Source organism: Pantherophis guttatus, chromosome 1, assembly GCF_059756535.1.
Source record: "Pantherophis guttatus breed Tessera chromosome 1, ASM5975653v1, whole genome shotgun sequence".
NCBI classification, from domain to species: domain Eukaryota; kingdom Metazoa; phylum Chordata; class Lepidosauria; order Squamata; family Colubridae; genus Pantherophis; species Pantherophis guttatus.
Genome location: NC_142063.1, coordinates 38,634,786 through 38,658,788, shown reverse-complemented (window position 1 = coordinate 38,658,788; position 24,003 = coordinate 38,634,786). Strand labels below are relative to the sequence as shown.

At 39.4% G+C, this 24,003-nt stretch overlaps 1 protein-coding gene across 2 annotated transcripts in view; it reads left to right on the top strand.

Moving 5' to 3' along the window:
• Positions 1 to 8,967: 8,967 nt before the first annotated feature.
• The window catches only part of LOC117666016 (tumor necrosis factor alpha-induced protein 2), a 28,766-nt gene continuing 13,730 nt past the window's right edge, over positions 8,968 to 24,003 (top strand). Inside the window, exons 1-5 of one of the 2 annotated variants that reach the window (XM_034418527.3) lie at positions 8,968 to 9,569; positions 15,059 to 15,422; positions 17,957 to 18,572; positions 20,897 to 21,011; positions 22,282 to 22,404. In XM_034418527.3, coding sequence (XP_034274418.2) covers positions 15,077 to 15,422; positions 17,957 to 18,572; positions 20,897 to 21,011; positions 22,282 to 22,404 — 1,200 coding nt within the window. In that variant the 5' untranslated portion in view covers positions 8,968 to 9,569; positions 15,059 to 15,076. The remainder of the gene's footprint in view (positions 9,570 to 15,058; positions 15,423 to 17,956; positions 18,573 to 20,896; positions 21,012 to 22,281; positions 22,405 to 24,003) is intronic. The other variant, XM_034418528.3, reaches the window with a different exon arrangement.

The window sequence follows — 24,003 nt, the reverse complement described above, 5'->3', positions numbered from 1 at the left end:
TTCATTACATCATTACCCAGCAAGGCTCAACCAAGTCTGGGACACAACCTACAGAGTTACCCCTGCATGGCCCCATGGATGTCTGACAACCAGCCAGAATACAAGCTCAAATTCAAAAGTCCAGAGAGGATATAAAATTCATGCACGCTCAGCATCTCTCCCCCCCCCTTTTTTTTTTTTGCCCAAGATCTCCAATGCGTGTGATCCTGTTCATCAATAAACCTTTCCAAACAACTTCCATGAATCCAGTGTCTTTTTCCCCACTTGGAACTGAACCCAGAAGGACATTTCTTCCAACACCATGTCACATACATAAGGTTACAGAACACAGCTCAAGTGTGAAAATATGCACAGAAACATTTTTAAAATTCTGAAAGCTGCAAAATCTAAAGCAATGTGCCAGAGACGCTGTGCTCCTTTGAATTTTGGCTCCCACCACAATGATTTTCTTATTCACCTGATACACAATTGGCAAGGTAAATAGAGACAAAAACAATTTAGCCATTATTCTGGTATAGGTCTTTATTCCAGTTCAGATTGTCAAAGCCATTTAGATTATCTTTAGGAGAAAGTACTTGTTAATTCCCTTCATTTCATATGCAATTATCCTCTCAAATGGCAGCTAGTTCCAGCCAGTCAAGAAAATTTTTGTCAACAGATGTCAACATGTTCCTAGCACTGAAGTATATATTATTTGAACAAACTTCTTATGGGTCTGCCCAAACTCTTCTAAAACTATAGGAGAAGAGCAGGCAAAGCTGGGGGTGGAGCTAAGTGAGTTATAAGCTTAGAGTCCTGGTCTAAGTCCAGCCCCTCTTGAATTCTATTGACTCTTATCTGGTGCCAATGTAATGTTATACATTAGTTGAGTAGATTCTTCAGTTACCCAGTCTGTACATGTTGTGAAATTAAGACATTTTCATCATGTCTTCTAACTGCTTTCAAACATTTCATTCAATGTCACAGCACACTTCATGTCCATAGATCCAGAACTAGTGAAAAAATCCATGGCAGCAGTACTACACAATTTACCTGACTTTACTGAGAGAAACCATATTTACACAGCATTCAAAAGAGACAACAAAAAGCTAAGGAAACTGAATTGGACATGTGGATATGTTATGAGTACTCTCATGAAATATCTATGAACAAATATCTATGAACAATTTCATGAGTACTCTCATGAAATATCTATGAACATTCAATCAATCAGAATAGAGCTGGAAGAGACCTTGGAGGTCTTCTAGTCCAGCCCCCTGCTCAAGCAGGAGATCTATACCATTTCAGACAAGTGACTGTCCAGTCTCTTCTTAAAAACCTCCAGTGATGAAGCACCCACAACTTCTGAAGGCAAGCTGTTCCACTGGTTAATTGTCCTCACTGTTTCTCCTTAATTCCAGGTTGCTTCTCTCCTTGATTAGTTTCCATCCATTGTTCCTTGTCTCGCTTTCTGGTGCTTTGGAACTTAAATTGACCCCCTCCGCTTTGTTTCAGCCTCTCAAATACTGGAACACTGCTATCATGTCCTCCCTAGTCCTTCTTTTCTCTGGACTAGCCAAACCCAAATCCTGCAACCCATTCTTCATGTGTTTTCGTTTCTAGGCCTTTATTAATTTTAGTTGCTCTTCTCTGCATTTTTCCAAAGTCTCAACATCTTTTTGGTAATGTGGTGACCAAAACTGGATGCAATATTCCAGGTGTGGCCTTACTAAGGTTTTATAAAGCGGTACTAATACTCATACTCATATCTTCTTTTTTATTTAGCTGGCCCTCTCCCTCATGCAATGCCCTTGTATGGCATCCAATTTGTACACGTTCATAACATGGCTACCATGACAGACTAAATTATAACCATCCATTTATCTAAATACAAAGTGGTACAGTAACTTCCAGTCACTCTATCTTTTCAGGAGACACCTTATCATCCTGCTTTACTTTTGCTGTTCTTTTGGGCAGAAACATTTTTCAACCAAACAGCGGGCTATAGTCAGCCACCATTTTTACTTCTAAGAAGGCCTACAATCCTATGGGAAACCCAAGGGCATTCTTGTCAAGAAAGAAGCTGACACTTTGCTCTATAGCATCACAGTTTTGCATTTTAGAAATTAGAAGTATAGTTTAAAAATAGTAACTGGCTAAGGGGGACAGTCTGGCAGATGACATGGAGATGGTTACAGAGACATTGTCATCTGTACAGACTTTATTGTCTATCCTTGTTATAGAACATACCGGTGACTATATTAAAGATGTTCAGTTTACAGATTAATTCAACATTTGGCATTGTGGATATATGTGCATGTGGCAGAGAGGAAAATCAAAGAAAGAGAAAACTTTAACTTACTGCACCTGTGTATAGTTTGCCAATTGCACAGTGGCAGATAGGACAGCACTCCAGAGGGTCAATGTCATTGCCCAGAGGATCATTGGTTACCCTCCCCCCTCTTTGGAAGAGCTTTATAGCTCCCGCTGCCTTAAGAAAGTTCAAAACATTCTTAAAGATTCATCTCATTTTGGGCATCCTTTTTTTTTTGAAATCTGGAAGATGTACAGGATAATAAAAACAAGGACAAATAGGCTGAAAAACAGCTTCTATAGTTACTAACAGTAACTATATTGAATTCTACTGTATAGTGCAATATTAATGCAATATCGGTTTTCAATTTAATTGTATAGAATTGTATAGAATGTGAAAATAAATAAAATGTACACTGATTTAATTTCGTTGTATGAGGTGCAATGACAATAAAGTAAACTAAACTAAACCAGAAAAAGTAAAGGAGATAAATGATGGCTGAGAAAGCAAGCCAATAGACCAAAAGTTCAGAAAATCTTAGTCAGTCTCAAAACTAGGCTCCTGGATCATAGGTTATACAAAATCTATCATGTAGTCTGTTGTATCCTCCTTATGTTCATAGGCAGAGGTCCTTCTCCACCTAGGAAAAATACAGTAGCCACTGCCTGGTCCCACCTCCCTGAATGCACTATCTGCTGGTGAAAACACAATTGCTACTTCAGTTTTTGCCTCACCATGGTGTCCATACATCAACTGATTCACAAACACAGATTGGTAGCAGAAAATTGGCTCACTGGAGCATACTGATTATAGTAGCAACAACACAAATGCTAAAATTCAGAAAATGGAGAATAGTGAAAGAGCTCAAATGGTTACACACTATGATTCCACATCTGCTGTGCAATGTTAAATTGTAATTTTGCACAAGCAGTGTCCCTTCAAAAAAGCATGACTAGTAAATGCAATGAGGAGTATCTAAACGTGAAATTTCATTTGGACCATAGATCAACTCATTCCTTTAGTAGTCAGGGATTTCTGTTGAAGAATATACTTCACGAGTATATTTGAGCTAAGGTTTGTTGTTAAAAGGGGGAACAATAGCTCAGTGGTTAAAGACACTAAGCTTGTCAACTGGAAAGCTGACAGCCTGGGTTCAAGACCCGAGCACCATGAGATGGAGTGAGCATCCATTACTTGCCCCAGCTCCTGCCCACTTAGCAGTCTGAAAGGATGCAAATGCAAGTAGATAAATAGGGACCACTTCAGTGGGAACGTAACAGCATACCATGTGCCTCTGTGTATAGTCATGCTGGCCACATGACCACAGAAATGTCTCTGGACAATGCTGGCTCCCTCAGCTAAGAAATAGATATGAGTATCACCCCCTAGAGTCGGACACGACTGGACACTTTTACCTTCACCTTTTTGTTGTTATTATGGTATATAACAGAGTTCAAGTGGTGAATAGATTTTGTGGGTATGGGTAAAAATGAAAAGAAACTGAAGGCCTATACAAATGCAATTGTAATCACCATAATCTGATTTGCCAAAAATAAAAAAAAGGAACTCCCACACCCTTAAAGTCAAAAATGGAATGGAGATGTCTCATTGGAGATGTTTCATTATCTGATGTATTTGGGTCCACAATTTGAAAAACACCATCATAATTCTTTGGGAATCAGGCAAAGGGAAGTGAGATGACTGAGTCATCATGCATTTAACTGTTTAAATTTGCAGGCAGCAGTTCGTGTGGATTTTAGAGGGGAGTCGTTTCTAATCCTGCCAAATACGTCATTTGTTACTGAGTCTTTATCCTTCCCTCTTGATAGTTGGCATCACACCTTCTGCAAACAGTGCATTATTCAATTGGATAAAGGATTCATAACTGAGGCATAGTTGTGCACCAGAGATTTTTTATTTATTAATCAATTTTATATAGCTGCCTGAGTCACCAACAGTGACTCATTAATATTTGTGAACTGCACAAAGGTTGTTATTTCATTTTATTCATTAAATTTATTGGATGCTTATCTTACCACAAAGTATGGATAATGTATGCCAAAACATACAGTAATTGTTTATTATAAAACAATTACACAAATTGCCATCAAAAGGTAAGCAAAGGAAAGAACTTTACAAATCTAGAGTAGATATAAAAGACACAACCTTGAAAAAAAAATATGGTTAATATTAGAAAAAAATTAACAATGTTAGTACTAGAAGCAAATATTATTTTTTAGAGGTGTATCATCCTTTGGGTATTTGCATTGTATTTCTGTTAAAAATTGTACAACTTTGATCTTCTTAAGCTATATAATTTCTACTGAGACATGCTTGTGTTTCAGCCTCTTGAATAATGTATTTTTTTAGTTCTTTATCAAATAGTACTACTGGTTCTTCATTTTTTTAGGAGGAAACAGGTCTAGAAATAAATATATGAGGAGTCCTTCATTATCCAAACTAGGTAACATCATCAGGACTAGCACTGATTATGTTACCTAGTTTGGGTAATGAAACATCTGCAAGAAAACAACCAAGCTCAGAGAGCATCAAGGACCCCTCATTTCAACTCAGTGCTACAAATATTGTCCTTTATTTGTTATTAAATATATGCTTAATTTTGCTTCATTTTTAATTTACTCATGGAATTTCCCAGGTGGGAAGGAGTGATCCTTTGGAAAGTTTAATCTATTTTTTTTTAAAGTACACACTCATTCCACTAGATAATCAAACATCATAAATTAACCTCAGGTCTGAAGGAAATTCATTCAGTTTTCTTAATTGATTTGGATGCCCTTTGTAAAAAAAAAAAAAAAGAAGTCATAAGAAACAAACAGCTCAGGTACTGAAACTATAAAACACAATAAACTTTCTGTAACAGTTAAAAGTCTACTTCTTAGCAAATGTGGAAACTGGAAGTTTTAAAAGAACAATACTGAAATTATAATTTTCTTTGGAGATGTTACCTACTAAAAGAAGAAGAAATGCAGTTGTGTAATAGCCTTCTTCCTCATTTCATTTTGCAGCGTTCTTGCTTCTCACGGTAGACAAACAGATGCATCCGAGTGCCTTGCAACACAGACTGTAAGAAAGCATGTGCACCCCTCCCTCTTTTCCAGTTTTTTGACCAACCCATTGCTACATCCACATTTGGAACTGATCAGGAATGAAGAATTAATACTGTAATTCTTTTAGAGAAAAGTTCAAGAAACCTGACCAAAGATCATGGCTTCAGGGTGCAATGCCAAATCCAGTTTCACTAAACAGCATCTTCAGACCCTCTCCTTTGATACAGTTTTGTTTCATAAATATTTCATAATTTAATGCAGGATCTGATTCGATGTGCTGAGGAACTCTAGCTGATCCACCAAGTAGAAACAGATGGGATCATTGTGCAGGATTTGGCTTTTTCTACAGAAGTGAAATAACAACACTGTTATGCAAGACAATAAACATTTAGTTGCAATAGTCATCACAAGAATTTCTTTTCCGGGATTAGCTACATAGCAATAGCACTTAGACTTATATACCACTTTTACAGCCCTCTCTAAGCGGTTTACATAGTCAGAGTATTGCCCCCAACAATTTGGGTCCTCATTTTACCCACCTCAGAAGGATGAAAGGCTGAGTCAACCTTGATCCTGGTGAGATTTAAACTGGCAAATTGTAGGCAGCCGGCATCCGGCAGTCAGCAGAAAGTCTGCAGTACTGCACTCTAACCACTGCACCACTGTGACTCATAAGGACCAAAACAGCCTCTCCTAAGCCTGTTATTGTGCAGTTGTGCTGGACCACAGTTCTTATCATCTAGAGGTATTGAGGACAAATGAATCATGGAGTCAGTCATCCAAACTATCTTGAGAAGTCCATAGCTGGAGACAGCTGAACAAGATTACTGCAACTTCTATCGATTTGCTAAATTCCAATAATTAACTTTCTCCACAGGAAGGAACTGAAAATACACAAAAATAGGCTGCCAGATCCTTTTGATGGAAAATAATTGTGCATATTATTTTATTTAAGGTCTTTACCCACAGCCACATAAATACACACCAAACAGATGGGTGGCACTGTCAGTTCTGACATTGCTGCAATAGACAATTCAGGAATAAATTTTAGGTTTATGGAGAAGAGGACATTAATTCTTTTCTTCTTGCCACATGTCATGTGATTCCTCCCTTCTTTCCATCCCCACCTCCCATTCATATGGTAGCTGCTATCAGCCCGAGGCAAAGCTCCTCTTGGCATTATGGGACGTTTATACTTAAGAGTAAGGATAAGGTTGGCATACAGTTTTGATTAGATTTATACTAGGCAAGCAGCTTAAAGAATGACTTTTTACAATGGCTCAGTGAACCTGTAAATATAAGGACCAATATACTGAAGAAAAACCAATCTATGCTGGGATGCAATTAGCAGGGTATGCAGGGTATTTATTTTTGCTTTGAGTCTACTATACAAAAGCAATTTTAAATCTCCATCCCAGACTGACCTAAATGTGTGGAAGTCATGACCAGGTGATTGCAGCTTCTTGAAGGTTAACAGAAGACAAAAACTGGTTACTGAAACTTTTGTTAAGTCAAGGACTAGCAATAGCACTTAGATTTATATACCTCTTTACAGCACTTCACAGCCCTCTCTAGGTGGTTTACAGAGTCAGCATATTGCCCCCAACAATTTGGGTGCTCATTGGACTCACCTCAGAAGGAAGGAAGGCTGAGTCAACCTTGAGCCGGGTGAGATTTGAACTGCCAAATTGCAGGCAGCCGGCAGTCAGCAGAAGTAGCCTGCACTACTGCATTCTAACCACTGTGCCACCATACATACTCTTTCATACTATACATTCTCCTATTGACTACACAAAGGAGTTCCAAAAGAATAATCTGTGTGCTATACCATCTAGGTCAGGGTTTTCGAACTGGTGGCCCGCAGGCCGGATGTGTCCTGCGCAGGCCATCCCCACCCCAACTCTGCAAAGGGGAAAAACATCATGTAACGGCAACATGACGCCGCGAGTTTGACATCCGTGATCCAGGTCTTTATATCCTTGATCTTAAATATTCTCTTTATATAAATTTATCAATATATTGATAAAAATATATTTATTAGATATTAATAAATAATAAGCCACTGTTCCTATAGTGTAGGAGAATATTTGAGGCATCCCACAATTATCTCTAATTGGATCAACTTAAATAGCTACGCAGGTGTTCAAATTTTGTGGGAAATTCCATCACCATTCCCTAATTCATACAACAGTGTATTAAGTAAGTTAGAGGGCATGATATGAGTCATCAAGATTTCTAATAATGTTGTGGGTGCCACAGATGAACAGAGCTTCAGCCTGTGAGTAAAAGAGAAATGCAGAGTCAGAGGGAAAGGCAGCTGTCCTATTCATAACCTTCATCCTCTGCCAGTAAATGCCTGACAATTAGGAGGAGTAAAATAACAAGGTGTTTTACCTCCAGCTTCCTCCACCACTCTAAAAGTAGCCAGAAAATATGGAAGGCACAAATTGATTTTTAGGGCATAAATATATCTGGACTTAATTTTCTCATCTGAACTATACCCACCCTTTTCTAAAAACACCATGTAACTTATCCTTCTTCAACCTGCTGGTTGTCTTGGCTATAGTTCCCATTATCCCCAACTAGCATGGTAACAGGAAATAATACACCCTGGAATGCAACCCATCTGGTGAGAGAATCAGGGCAGGGAAAGCCAATGAGAGGTTTTCAAGTCAGCACAGAGTTCTGGTTGCAGAGAATTTTGGCCTACCATCCTGTTGATCACCTGCTGGTGGGTTTTAGAGCCATATATCCTTCCACAGCTATATTGCCCAAGAAAGAAGAAAGAATACTAAGGTTATTAGACGACAAGAATCTAGTATGTATTAATAAAAGAGAATATATGTAGCTCAGGGTTAAAATGAGGGGTCCTGGGTGTTCTCTCTCTCTCTTTTTTTTAATTTGATTTATATGCCGCCCTTCTCCGGAGACTCAGGGCGGCTTACAATGCGTTAAGCAATAGCCTTCATACTTTTGTATATTTATACAAAGTCAGCTTATTGCCCCCACAAACTGGGTCCTCAATTTACCTACCTTAGAAAGGATGGAAGGCTGAGTCAACCTTGAGCCTGGGGAGATTCGAACTTACAGTAATTGCAGACAGCTGGTGTTAATCACAATGCTATCAATCTGCTAAGCCACCAGCAGTTGGGTGGTGGCTCTGAGTTGGGTTGTTTTCTTGAGACGTTTCATTACACAAACTAGGTAACATCATCAGGGCTTATTGATGATGATGTTACCTAGTTTGTGTAATGAAACATTTGCAGGAAAATAACCCAGCTCAGAGAGCACCAAGGAGCCCCCTAGTATTTATTGGATGCCTGGTGCAGAAAGAAAGAGGGGGGGGGTGTGGTGGTGGTTTGAATAGAGGATGTGGCTTTTAACTGAAAGGTTTGATTTTCTGCAGAGGAAAATAACTGATCTTTGGGTGACCAAGTACACCTTCAAGAGAAAACCACTCAGGATAGACGCGTAATGGTCTTTCCAACATGTAACCACCGCCATTTAAAAAAAAAAACAGTCAACCTACACAGTCCAAATCAGTTGGAGGTGCAAGGCAAGTCTGCTATTCCTGCTCAAGGAGAAGTGAGTAAGCAAGCGTGAGTAGAAAAGCGGCTATTCCTGTAGCTGCACGCTTTTGCCCTCGGCTTTTCCTTTCCTTTTTCGGCGGACAAACGGTTTGGCAACGGACCTGCCCTCTCCATATTTGGGACGGTGAAGTGGGGGGGGGGGGTGTCCAAGCTTTACTGTTGAAGTGTCGGAGTGGAGGAACCGAAGAAAGGCGCCCGCCCGGAGTTAACATCTGCCTCTTCGCCTCGCGCTCTTCTGCTGGCCCTCAAAAACGCGCGGAAGGGCGAAGGGTTTTTTTCCCCCCCTCCTTTGCTAAAATGCTAAATGTTTCCAGGCTCCCCGGAGATGTAATCTCCCTCGAGTGACTGCCGCTCGACTTGACCCCGGAGACAAGAGAAGCCGGGACTGATGATTGGAAATTCCACACTTTCCGGGAAATTTCACCAGAGGCTCATTTCGGGCAAGGCGGAGTTTCCAAACCTTTTACACCCCACCCCCTCAGGGTTTCGCCTCCCCGCCTCCTCCCTGTGAATATAAGCCTGAGCATTGGCAACTTCTGGCAAAAGTAGAGCGCGTGTATCATCAGCCCGCCGTGGAGAAAGACGGTTCGCCTGCCGCCTCTGACTTCCAGACACCGAGTAAGTCGTCTCCGACGCGCTTCTTTTCGCCGTCTGACCCCTCGCGCTGACTTACTCAATTCGGTTAAAAAGATCTAGCCCTCGGATTGTGTTTTCGCCACCTATTCTAATCTTGGTTACTTTTCACCTTGGTGGTGGTATTATTATTATTATTATTATTATTATTATTATTATTATTATTATTATTATTATTAAATCTTTGGTGAAATTCACAGCCTTTGAGGCTGGTTAATAGCTCAGCAGCTGGAGTCCTAACCAAGGACCTAGGAACTGTTAAAGTATCGTCGGAGGATGTAAGCTGTTCCGAGTAAAGTGGTTTTTTGTAGAGTCAAAATGTTCAAGTCCGGCAAATTTAGAATTTCTAAATAGCGGGGTAGCCCTTTGGGTATTGCTCCGAGGGCTCCAATTACAATCGGGACAACACACGATTTCTTTTTCCACAGTCGCTCAACTTCAATTTGTAAGTCCCGGTACTTTGTGATTTTTTCTTGCTGCTTATCTTCAATCTGTGCATCACCAGGTATTGCAATGTCAATGAACCGTACTTTTTTCTTTTCAACTATTGTTATGTCAGGTGTGTTGTGGACCAAGTCCCTGTCAGTCTGAATCCTGAAGTCCCACAAGATCTTGAGTTTCTCATTCTCTAAAACTTTCTCAATCTGATGTTCCCAGTGGTTTTGGCTGTACTCAAATCCAAACTTCTGGCATAATTTCCAGTGAATGATCTTAACAACGCGGTCATGGCGTTGTAGGTAGTCAGTTTGTGAAATTTTGCTGCATCCACTGATCAGGTTGTTGTTGTTGTTGTTATTATGCAATGGAAAGTGGTGGATCTCGCTCAAGTTTTCGCACCCACCCACCCCAATCTGGTTTATTGTCGCCTTTTGCTTTCTATGTCTGCTGCCCTTTTCCTTCTTGGAATTGCTCAAGAGAGGGCAAAGTAAACATCATACATGGGTTTTGGCAACAGCAAATTCTTTATGTACAGTAATAGACTTTCCGGGAAGATTCGCCTAGCCTCCTCCCTGTCTTCTGTCTGGGCCCAGTGTTTCTCTTTGGAAAAACTACAAGCCACGGGAATTGACTTCCAGGAGCTTCTCGGTTGACTTCAATTGACTTCAATTGACTTCAATTGACTTCAATTGACTTCAATTGACTTCAATTGACTTCAATTGACTTCAATTGACTTCAATTGACTTCAGTTGAAAATAAGGCCTCCCGGATTTAGGGGAGCCCCTGGTAATCTATTAAGTGCATTATGGCAACTATGGCCAGGGAATTCCCATGGCCAGGAATTTACAGAATTGGAAACCACATGCTAAAAAAACTATAAAACTTAGACTTTTGTGCAAATCCAGCTATTGGTGGCTTGTAAACTATGACTTATGGGTCGCCTTTTCTAATCTGATGATTTCCAGATGTGTTGCAATAGCAATTTCCAATGTTATAATTTTATGAATATCCCACACATTCAGTAGAAAGACTTGCTTAATATAACATGCATTCTGCCATGTATGGCTTATTCAGTCTAACAGTTTAACAAACCACGGTTTAAAACGTTTGAACAAAACTGCAGTATTTCAGTGATGATTAAAAAGTGAGGCAAGTCAATATTAGTGGTTTTTAAATTTGACTCAACCAACAGGTGTACAATATTCTGAATCATAGGTACACCATGTATTCAGGTCTTATATTACATATTTTATTTATACATGACAAGAAAGCCTAAATTTGTGGTGTGTTTAGGACTTTAACCAAACCAGGCTGGCTAGTTGAATTGTCTCATAATAAACCAGGATCTGAAAACAAGATTTGGCTTGAAGGAGAATAATCTGTCAAGAGATCGTGGTTTGATTAAAACACTAGAGGCAAACCATGGAAGCAAGTTTTTCTTCTTCTAGTAAAGGTTATGGAAGGATGGGGCAGCTGTTGGGGTGTAGAAAGAAATCTGCTTATCACAGAATTTCATCTGTCTCCAAATATCCTCCAACATTAGCAGCCCAAAGAAACCACAGAATTCCAACTTCCATGGGCAGTGATCCAATCAAGCAAGTGTGCCAAGCCATAGAACACAGATGGGCCTGAAGATAAAAGGTCATCTTTAGGACTAGAGGTTTTTTTTAGATTCTTTCAGGAGGCTTGAAATGCCAGGTTTATTTCTTTTCATTTTAAAAATGTACATTTTCTTCTGAAATAGGGTGAAATAAAACTTTCATTTGTGTCTAAAATTACATCATATTCATAACCCAAAGTGCAGAGAGTCAGCTTTATGCAGTCTTCCTTAACTGATGATGTTTCAAGCAATTCCGTTTATATTGTTTGATGAAAAGCATTCAAACCACAGAACAATACTGTAGTTTAGTTGAAATTAGTGAAATTTATGAAAGTACTTACTTATTTGATTGGAATGTGTTCAAGTAAAGACTTTTGTTCTAGTGTCAAATGCTTTTTCATTTTCTTAAATACCCCTCCTTTTATTTTTGCAAGCAACATGCTAAAACTGGATATTAAAATAGCATTAATAAAACTGATTTGATGCATTTTCATTGTTTATATTTTGAACAGATTTTTACTTACACCTAATGTTTTTCACTTATGACCATTTGCTTAATGACCATTCATATTAACAGTTGTCCCATAAAGGGTGCTTTATGACTTGTAAAGCACCTCTGACCATCACAAAACATTGCACCAAACCCTCCCAGACACATGATCAGAGTGCTAGGCAACCTGTTCACATTTATTTGCCAAGGTCCCTATGAATATGTGATTGCCATTTGCACCCCTTCCTTAGAAAGAGCTGTTGCTGGCAGTTAAGAGTATGTCCTGTCATTTCTCGGGCTGGTTGATTGTCCTTGAGGTTGAAGGATTTTAGCTCTGTCCTTGCTTGCACAGAGCTGAAATCCTTCAGCAGAGAATCAGCTTCGTCTAGTGCCGTGATGGCAAACCTATGGCACATGTGCCACAGATGGCATGCAGCTCCCTCTGTGGGCACGCGAGCCATCGCCCCAGTTCAGCTGTCCTGCCAGCTAGCTGGTCATCAGGTCTCTGTCACACATGCGTGGGTGGGTGTGCAGGGGGGCCATGCGTGGGGCGCATGCACAGGGGTGGGGCACGTGCGGGGGTGCACACGCATGCTTGGGGGCAGGGTACGTGCAGGGGCTGCGCACACGTGAGGAGGTGGGGCGCATGCGGGGAGGGCACGTGCACTTTGGACACTCGGTTGGAAAACCACTGGTCTAGTGGTTAAGGCACCAGGCTAGAAACTGCTGACACACTGTGAATTCTAGTCCCATTGTGTGCATGAAAGCCAGTTGAGTCATAGCCAGTTCTGTCACTATCTCTCCATTCAACCCACCTCGGGGTGGTTATTGAGGAAAAATAGGAGGATGGAATGTTAGGTATGATGAAAACTAGGATGAAAAATAAATTTGTAGTCTTTTAAAACTAATTAAATTGAACAAATTTTGAAAGTATATATTCTTTTTGGAACAGCATTCCCCAACCTTTCCAGCTTTGCGGACCGGCATGGGACCGAGGGGATGGTTGTGCATGAGCTGCGTGCCGGTTCTGAACAGGCCATGGCCCCAGGAGTTGGGGACCCGGTCTTAGGATGTATAGATGTGATGTGGGGGAAAATGCAATTCATTGGGATGGATTGACAATCCAGTGTTTAATCGTAATGGCTTTTAATATAAACCATGATGTTATCCAGATATTTTAGACTTCAGTTTCAATCAGTTCCAGGTAGCATATCAATGGCAAGGAATAGTTCACACTATAATCCAAAGAAGGCACCATTGTTTAGGCACTTTGCTCTGAAGGACTTTTTTAAAATGTCTGCATTTATAATTCTGGAGTGTAGTTTGGGAAAGGAAACAGTTCACATCATGTGTACTTTCCCCATAATTCTTAAGTAGCATTTTAAACTTGGAAAATTATAGAGCCATTGTTTCTAAAATGCAATTAGAGCTGGATTATGGTTGTATTCCTCCCTTGAGAGACTTGCTGTCAATATTTTCCTTTTTCCTTTAAAAGAAAAATAAACAGTGGTGGCTACTGCTCATGTATTTTTCAGTCATTATTTTGCTTTAGGTCGCTATACATTTTCTCTGCCTTATGGGGAAATTTTGCCTTGTAGTCTTATCAGTTGTGCATGGATTTAGAAAGGGAAAACATAAATCTTTTGCATAGATAATTGAGACTACACGGACATTCTCCTTGCATTGTCTGTAGTGGAGGTGGACCAAAGTCAGCATTATTTACCAGAATTAACTATAGTCACCTGCAAAAGTCTTTCATCAGCAGAACAAGTTCTTGATAGGATCATCTGCTTTCATTGCATATATTTAGGGTTAACCCAAGATACATGGCTGAGATGGAGCAAACATTGAAATGTATCCTGAACTGCCACATTGCTTCACAGTCACAGTCACTTGAGGTTCTCGTTTAATGACCCATACGGCCTTTGTTTAACAACTGCAACTGGGATTGCTGGAAGTGCTGTACCTAAGCCACATTGTCTGGTGACATAAATTGCTTAGTGATGATAATGCCAGTCCTAGTTGCTATTGTAACCTGAGGACTGTCTGCACAATATTGAAACCTTCTAACTCATAATTGTTATGGCTCCATTGCCTGAGCCTGGGCTATCGACAGATGCAGACTCTGAGAGTGAGGAAGAGGAGTTGGCAAGGCCTCCCTCTCCAGGACCCTCCTCTCTGGCAATGCCTCCGGAGGACACCAAAGGCCAAAAGATAGGCTCAGAGCCAAGCACGTCCCCGCAGCCACAGGTGGACAGTGACGAAGGAGATAAGTGCTGGCTGGACCCTCGCCAGAGGCGCAGGGAGAAGCGTGCGCAGCAGAGGGGAAGGCGTGCCAGAGATTAGCTGAGTCAGTGGACCACACCCCACAGGGTATAAATGTGGGTGTGGTGGCCGGTTCAGTTTGTGACGAGCAAAAACTAGAAATAATCCATGATCTCTGTGTTACTGGACTTTGCCTGCTTTATCGGACTGCATTTGGATTAATCCTTGTATTGTTGAAAACTCTGCCTGTTTTATTGGAATGCTGGCAGTCTAATCTTTGTTTTGTGTGAGTAAAGTCTGAATTGGCAGCTAGCCACTGGGTTGCTGCCAGCTTTATCATCAAAGAGTTTTGTCGTGTGGTTTATTAACTCCGGGCCATCTGTGGGGGTGCGTGAGTGGAACGGGGACAGAACAATAATATCAAAAGGTATTTTATAAACCCTACAATATTTTATCCATTTTTCTCACATATTGCAGAATACTATAGAATCCAAATACTGTAAGATAATGTTAAACATCATAATTTAAGCCTCAGAATATTTTTGCCATCTCAACTAATGGGAATACATTGACATAGTATATTGGGAATGTTTTATCTCTGTTTTTCCTATAGTATTACTTGTCTTTTTATTTACTGAATGAAAATTATGGAGTCTGATAATTTCTTAATATAATTTGCAGGGTCTTCCATAGAAGAAGATGCTAAAATCAATGCCTTTTTTCTATAGCAGTCCTCCAAAACCTAAACAGACTGAAAACAAAAAGATGGCCAAAGCTTCGACATCTTCTGAATCAGATTCTGATTCATTGTCAATTGAATCATCCTCTGAAGAAGCCCATCCAAAAAACCACATGAGAACTGAGAACCACAAGCAGATTCCTCCCCTTGAATATTTTCCTCAATCACCTTTAGAACTCACTGGAACAGACCATGATAAAGACAAGCAGAAAACAGGACTAAGAAAAATGGTTCGTTATTTATTTGACAGAGGTGGGAAAAGAAAAGAAAAGAAACCTCAGGAGGAAAACCGTCAGCCGATTACAGGTACAGAATGATGATCGTATGGAAGGACAGCCTGTCACTATATATTAGGGGTCCCCAAATGGCACTTTTAAGACTTCACCTCTCAGAAGGTGGACTTTGTGGACTTCACCTCTCAGAATTCCTCAGCCATCCAAGTTTGGAAGCCCCTGCTATATGTTGTAGTCCAGGTTGTAGATTTACAAGAAGAGTTGGCAAAGTAGGCATTAAGCACTCAAAGTATCCTAAGAGTCATCCACAGAATCTCAAAACTGAAAATGTTTTTAATTGAATGGTGAAATACAAAATTTCAAATGTGAATTGGCTGAAATTTCACTAGAATTAGCCATCTTGAAATTTTCAATCTTGTTTTATAAAATTATATCTGCTACCATGCAAGAAAATGGCATCTGAAGTAGTTAGTGGGCTTTGTGTAGACAAGAAGGGTCATGTAGACCATCATGTCCAATTTGATGCTTAATGCATGATATATGAACCTTTTTCACCCCCAAGGACTGACATGATCTACAAAAGAGAAGGGTCTTTCTTTTAATTAGAGAGAAAGAGAGAGATTCACCCATGATTCTTCATGAAGTGCTTGTGATAAGACTTATTTTTTGAATTCCTTCCCATAGAGATTTTCCTGACATTATTACTATCAATCTGCTTTTGATTATGTGCCATCAACTCAGAAGAAAATCTTATGATCACATCGATTTCCTCCATGATGATCAGTCCCTAACCTGATCCCTCAAGTCTTTCAAAAGTGCCCTCATTGCTACTGGTTGTCCTTGTATTCTCTTTTCTTCTAGCCTTCTCAGCATTAAAGCCTTCAGTAGAGAGCTAGGTCTTTATATAATGTGTCCAAAATAGAATAATTTAGCCTGGTCATTTGTGCCTCAAGTGAGAATTCTATTCAGTGATCCATTTGTTCATTGTCTTGACTGTCCATTGGAATTCTCAGAAGTCTTTTTCCAACAACAGCCTTCAAAAGAGTCAATATTTGAATATCTTTTCCAAGGCATTCATGGCTGTTCTACCAGGTGCTAGTCTATAGCATATTTCATGGCTTCTTATTCCTTTACTTTTGATGGTCAATTCTAAAAGGCAAAAGCTATTTATCACTTCAATATCCTAATATTATCAGCTCTAAGGCTAGTAGTTACACCTGCTGGCACTCTTTTCGTCTTCTTTATATTCAATTTTAGTCCGATTTTTTCATTCTGTTCCTTGACCTGTATTATTAGAGTTTGTAGTTCCCTTGTATTTTCAACTATCAGATATCAGCACAATGCAGTATTGATGTTTCTTCCTCAAATTTTAAAACCATGGTAAGATTCTTCCACTCCAGCTTCCCTTAATGTGTATGTTCAGCGTATAGGTTGAAAGACTAAGTCTCTGTGCTTCAGAACTCTTTGCATCACAGATTTATGATAAAATTGTGCTGATGTACACATTACTTACCATTATTCAGAGAAATGTCACAGGGCAACTGCTACTCATTGACACTTCAAAGAAGAACATTATTCCTCTGCCAGTGAACTCCTGATTTATTTTGATTACTATGAATCATAAAGGAGTTCTATAAAAACCCAAATGGATTTTGGGGTATCAGAAACATAACTTTCTACTCGACTGAGACACAAACCACAATGTAATAGAAGTATATTGCAGTCAACTTTGCAGTGGTCAAAATGTTGAACCAGGTATCACTCCCAAATAACAGACAATACTTTTGTATCCATGGAATATAAATTCTTTGTAGTCAGACCGAGCAATTAAATGTATGTAAATTACATATTGATATAATTCTGCAAATGATCTTAATTGATTAAAATATTTTTATTAGATTCCTAACGTGCCTTTAATTCAAGAGCTATTGGCACCATTTGTACAATAATGCAAATAATATAAATCTCTAGAAATGAGATATTTGGGATTCAGTAGGCATCCAGAATAACAGATATTTCCTGAATGATGCATTACATTTATTTTCAAAATGGACTGATCAGTTCAACAAAATAAGGTAACAGACCTTTCATTGACTAACAGTGAAAAATAAAGAACTAGCAAGATATAAGGCTCCTGGACCAGTATTTTGTCTGCTTATTTCAGTTTTTACTTGGAGAGAATTTGCATCCTTGAGGAGCATAAGTCCAAAATGATGCTAAAAGCTTATTAAGATCAAGAAACCCTGTGGGATTTCTTTTTCTTAGTTGAGATTCCATCAAGGTGAGCTCACACATGGTTTTCCATGGTTGAAGTAGTATAAGTTGGGGATGATCCCTTAACCACTCAGCTGTGAAGTACAAGACTTATCCCAACATAGCATACTCAGAAACTGTTTTTCCTCCTTTTTAAAATAAAAAATTGAAGTCCTGGAGAACAACTTTAGAGTTGACAGAGACCGATCTAAATTTCTTATCTCCTTGAAAAGATAACTACATTTTTAGACTGAACTGCTCTGAGTAGACTTCACTTGAAATTGGGGGAATGTAACTTGAATGAATTAGTAACCTGTCAATCACGTGATATTGATTTCTACTTTGTTTTGCCAGTTGACCAAATCAAGAAGCTGATTAAGAGCCAAAATTTTTACGAAGCCAGTCAATATCTCATCATGCAAAAAAAATCCAACAGCAATCTGGACAGCAGAAATGATGAAGAAACATTGGGCAATCAGACTGAAATTGAGGACTTATTAGAACTTTTATATCAAGAGGTCTTCAACATCATACAGTCATCTATCAGCATAGCATCAACAGAACCAGAATTGCTGAATAATGCAGTGAGAGCAGTTATTATGTGGGTGGAGGAGGAGGAGGAGGAGGAGAGATCTATTCATTCCCAACTCAAAACATGGAAAGAGGAATGGAGGAACACTATCCAGAAATCTGTAGAAGAACGAATGAATGCACCTTCTTTGGTTTATAACAGGGACCTCTCTACCACTGGTAACACTTTCTTGCATATGGGTAAGACTATGAAGAATGACATGATCACAGTGGTGCAGCATATTAAAGGCCGTTACCCTGAGCATTTTCAGGTGTGCAACACTTATGCAAAGTTCTATCACCATTACTTTTCATCTCAGATGAAGATATTTGCTGAGTTTGAATTGAACAAAGATGACAATTACCTTCTTCTCAGCTGGGCACAAAATTTATATCCAAAGTAAGTAATGATTTATACTGTATCTGGTTTTTTCTGCAAGTCTTGCCAATTTAGACACCGATCAATTCCAGGCAAGGTATAATAAAACGTGTGCAATAGCAATAGCACTTAGACTTATATAATGCTTCACAGTGCTTTACACCCCTCTCTAAGTGGTTTACATTGTCAACATATTGCCCCTGTGATGATCCAGGACAAGGCACGAAGGCCATACAGCCAGCTGAGTATTCAAACTCCCCTTTAATGCTCCAAATTTCCCCCAACATTCTTGGCAAGTCCCAGAGCAAAGTGCGTGCGCGCACACACACAGACGCCTCTGGATGTGTGCAGTCCAACAAAGGAAAGGAACCAGGAAATGAGTCTACGGAGCAAGGAAGAAACAAGTCCTGCAAACTCCAGACATCTGCAATGGCATACAAAATTTTACAAATTCAGTGTTTGTTCCTGACAAACATCCCTCCCCACAGCATCTCCTTAAATCTCAATCCCCAGGTGTGCCTTTTGAAGAGGGGCAGGGCGCTCTCCTCCAGAATGTGGGAATTCTGTGGGTCGCCCTGTGCTGTTCCTGCCTTCTCTCCACTCTTCATACTCTGGGATCAGGACAGGGTGGTCTTGTTTATCGCCTGAGCTCTGTCACTCCTCATTTCCACTCCTTGCCCTCTCTCAGTCATCCTGCCCCCGTTCCTCCCTGCTAACAAGCCATCCTAGTCCTGAGGGGCTCTGGGCTGCCTTGTTCTGCTCCTCTCCACATTCCTACAAAGCCACCCCTCGATCTCCATCGGCTCAAGCTCCAGCTCGTCATCCTCCACAGAGTCAGGCTCCGACGGGGGCATGACAGCCCCCAACAATCTGTGTCCTCATTTTACCGACCTCAGAAGGATAAAAGGCTGAGTCAACCTTGAGCCATTGAGAATTGAATTGTTGGCACTCAGCAGAATTAGCTTGCAATACTGTATTCTAACCACTGCACCACCACGGCTGTTAATAAATATATAATAATAAAACAAAAGCAATATAATTATAAAAAATAAAAGGAAACAAAAGCGGATGGTGAATCTGATTAAGTATAATTACACATAATTTAGCAGTGGCCCAACCAACGTGACCATAAAGCCTAGGAGAACAATTAGGATATTAAGGCTTTCCAGAATGCCAGCAGGATGGAGACCACACAAATATCATAGGGAATCTCATTCCAGATGCAGGCATCACTCCAGGGAGATAGACTTCTGTGGTCCTCTTAGACGACATTGTTTAACTGAAGTGACTTGGAGTCCACCAAAGTTTATTGGATTGAATTAGTTAGTATGATATCATGGAAGATAAGCAGTCAGTCAAGTAATCAGGCCCTACGCAATATAGGGCTTCATAAGTCATACCAACTTGAATCACTCCAGAAACATACCAGTAACCAATAACCTCTTAATGTGGAAAGTAATTGGCCTTCAATTTTGAGATTCCTATTAAAAATGCAATTTCCTTAGGGGAAATTGTTTGCCGAAATGCACATTGGCAGGGAAATATGAAAATATGTTATTCTGAAAATGTTCACCATTTTTCATGCAAATTTTTAAGGAATGTTCAAACCAATATGAAAACTAACTATAAAAAAATCACGAATATTACAGAAGTTGAAGTCAACAAAATCTTCCATCCCTAGAAGATAATGCCGAGGTAGATAAACAAATAGTTTAAGCTGGTGTAAAGCAGCCCTATGTTGATCAGAATAGGCTTAAGAAAGCATCTTTCATTGTTACCTGTTCGGCTGTTATACAGTTTAACCTGTTCAATAATGGAGACAGCTAATGGGGATTATCAAGAAGTTTGGCTGCAGCATAAAAGGCAGTCTTGAAAATATCTAAATGTAAGCTGCCCTCAATTACCGTTTGAGGAAATAGAACACTGACCTGGTATGGATATTCAAAAGCAGTTTTCAATGAACTTTGAATAATTGTCCTCAGTTCTCCCCACTAATTCAACTCCTCCAGTGCTTTTTAGATTTCTTGCCGGTTGCAAGGTGGGTTCATCTAGCCTTCTTTTTAAAATGTTGTTTTAAATGCATTTCCCACTCCTGTTTGAGTAGCTTGGATTGTCACTATAAAGGTTGTCGGTATCAATTATTTTTTGAAGACTAGGAGTCTTTAAAAGTCAAATGTGAAATGTTGGTCATACAATATGGGTGGTTTTCACATTGGAATCCAAGCATTCTGTGGCAAAGAGCCTACTTTCACATCTGCTTTATATTGCGAGTTTTTGGGAAATTGAATCAAACAATAAGGGAAGAATATATTACCAACTGATGAGATACTTTTTGGCTATTTCAGGGACATTAAAAACAACAGTATTTTAGTTAAAGAGTTGGATGAAGCTAGTCTTGGAAACTTGTTGCCGTTGGGACGGATCAAACAGCTCGAACAAACTTACTTGACTCATGAAGTGGTAAGAATTCTGCTTATGTTTTACTCCATAGCTTTTCAAGTTAGTTATTATCTTCATGTAAGAATTTGTGCAATGTGTCACATTTGTTCTTCCATTGTAGATTCAACTTGTCACTTTTCACAGTGGTTGAGTTCTCACATCTCACCCATCTGAGGGTTCAAAAAAAAAATCAAGATAGCGGGTGCAACTTCATGATCAAAGCCCTGCTTTTTTTTTTCTAACACATAAGGAGTAAGCTTGGATTCTGTGTTCACACTTACCATGTTGGCTTTTGGGATTGCCCCACCCCCAGGCCCATGTACTGCAGCCATCGTTTTGTTTCTTTAGCTTTGATTTAATGTGGCATGTGAACAAAACCACTGTGGTTGTAAGCTACTTCTAATTTAATATTACACTTGAAACTAAACTACTGTCAACTTGCAAGTCTGAAAGTACAAATCTCGGCACTGTCTCTTTTTGCCACCTGATTAATTGGAGCAGATCCTTTCTAAGTTTATTTCTCTGCCCATTGCTCAGTTGTGGACTACTCCCCTTTTTATCTGATTGTTCCCTAAGCAGCATCTCTTCCCCTCTCCCATCTTTCAGGGTAATTCCCACATTCCATTACAGCTAATACAGGTTATTCAGTACTGCACTGCTAATACAATGGGGAAAAACTCCATCTTCACTATGTAATTCCTGTTTTGATACAATCATCGGGTTTTTTCTCACTGTTCTTGGGTAGTTTACAATTTGAAATGTAGATGCAAAGATTTTTCTGCTCCATGCAGTCCCACACTCAGCACTTGGCGTCCAATATACAGTACATGCCAGAACCCAGAATTGGATAATGTCTCCCTGGTGCTGATATCTGTCCTTCCGCTCACCTATCCCCAGAAGAACCTAATTAGGAAGCCAAGGGCTATTGCAGGAAAGTTCATATGTATTCCTAAATATTATAGGTGCTGCTATTACCAGAGAGGGTAACAACTCTTATAGGTGGAACTTTCCAGAAGACACTTCATTACGGATGGACCATTTTGGCTCTTTATTAGCTTTCATTCCACAGCCCCTACATAGCTCACTTGGATAGGCAAAGGCCTATTAAACTGAAGCCCAGCATTCAAAATCCTTGTTCGTTAGCTACTTTTTCACTTAGTGGAGGAATTGTAGCATAGTGTGCAGCAGAGTTGCTATTCAGTCATTTTAAGAGCACTTTAGATTTAAATATATGTGCATTTCTAGAGAGATAGCTGCTAATTATATATTTTGGTCTTCTTTTCTCACAAAGGATTTTGTTAGATGTTGTCTGGACAATTGTTTGAAAATAGAAGTCAAGAGCTGGACGCAAGGGGCAGAACCAGAGATATTGGATGATTATTATCATAGTGAATTATCAATAGATGCTATAAAGGTAAATAACAAATATTTTATATTTATGTATGTATTATGCAATCAACTCCTGAAAAATTGTTCCAGGACCTCAGCATTCCTGTGGAAAGATCCATAATTATAGATCTACCCTGCTAGTGGAAGCACCTCAAGAAGGCATTCCTGGACATTCAGAGTAATCTTGGTTCCACTGGATCTTTTTTTCTTTTTTTCCCATCAGCCCATTCCCAGTTCTAGCACACTACTATAGTTGAATCTGGCAGAGTAATTTTCAACTAATTTCAGTGTGAGAATTAAAACGAAAATATATGCCAAGACAAAAAATGGAAAGCAAAACTACCATATTTTTCAGAGTATAAGACGCACCTTTTTTCCCCCCAAAAAAGAGGGTGAAAATCGAGGTGCGTTTTATACTCTGAATGTAGCCCCACCCAGCTTCTCAAACGGAGGTTTCAGAGGCTGAAAAAAGCATCAGAAAAGAAGCTTCAGAAAAGAAGCCCCAAACAGAGCTTCAGAGGCTTTTTTTCTGAAGCGCTGTTTCGGAGGTTTTCAGAGGCAGGAAAAAAAGTTTTTTCTGAAACAGTGTTTCAGAAGTTTCAGAGACAGGAAAAAAAGCAAAACAAAAAAGCAAGACACAGGGCTCACAACCAAGGAACCTGTTGCTAAAATTCACCTCTGGGAACAGCTGATTGGGGGTATTCCGGGAGGCCGATCCACCTGCCAATCAGCTTTTTTCTTATTTTCCTCCCCAAAAACTAAGGTGCGTCTTATACTCCAATAAATATGGTATTTTTGTTTCTACCCTGACTACAGCAAGTCAATAAAACTTTGAAATAATGGATGGCCTGATGTGAAACTTTCTAATCACTATTAAGGTCACTGGTACATTTGCAGTATTCCTACATTCAACTATTTCATTCCAGATCTTTGGACTGTCTAATAAACTTTTAGATTGATTTATTTTTGAGAATTGTGCAAACAGAATCCAGATGTTCTTATCCATTGGTTTGATTAAGACCATTTTAAATCATTTTTTTCTATGATTTGAACCCTGTTTTTCTGACACACACATTCTCATATTCTCACACAATTACTACTACTACTCCCCAAAATAACACTACATAGACCTACAGACCCTGGGAAGTCCCCTATCTATAACATTTCCCATTTTATGTCACAATGAAAATTAAAGATAGAAAACTAAAATAGATTTGGTCTGTTTTACTAGAGAAAAGCAAGCAAGTTTCACTAATACAATGAAGGTTTACTGACAAGAAATAGTTTTTTTAAATATTTACATATATAGAATTTTATTTTAAAAAGAGTTCAAGCAAATTAACTGAAATGTATATTCCAGTTAAGGGACCAATGCTAACTAGACTCCCAATGAGATTAGTTGTAAATGCAGATACAGAAAGTAGAGAACCCAGGCTGAGATCAAAGGGTGGGGACATGCATCTGATGCTCAGCAGTGATGACATGCCCTCGGGATTCTTGTCCATAATAGTCTTCTTTTAACCCATTCATGTCTATCTTCCCAATCCCATCCTTTCTGATTTAGACTTTTTGATTGGCTCTTTACTTTGGCTGCTTTTTGCCTTTTTTCTTCCTAAAATGGTAA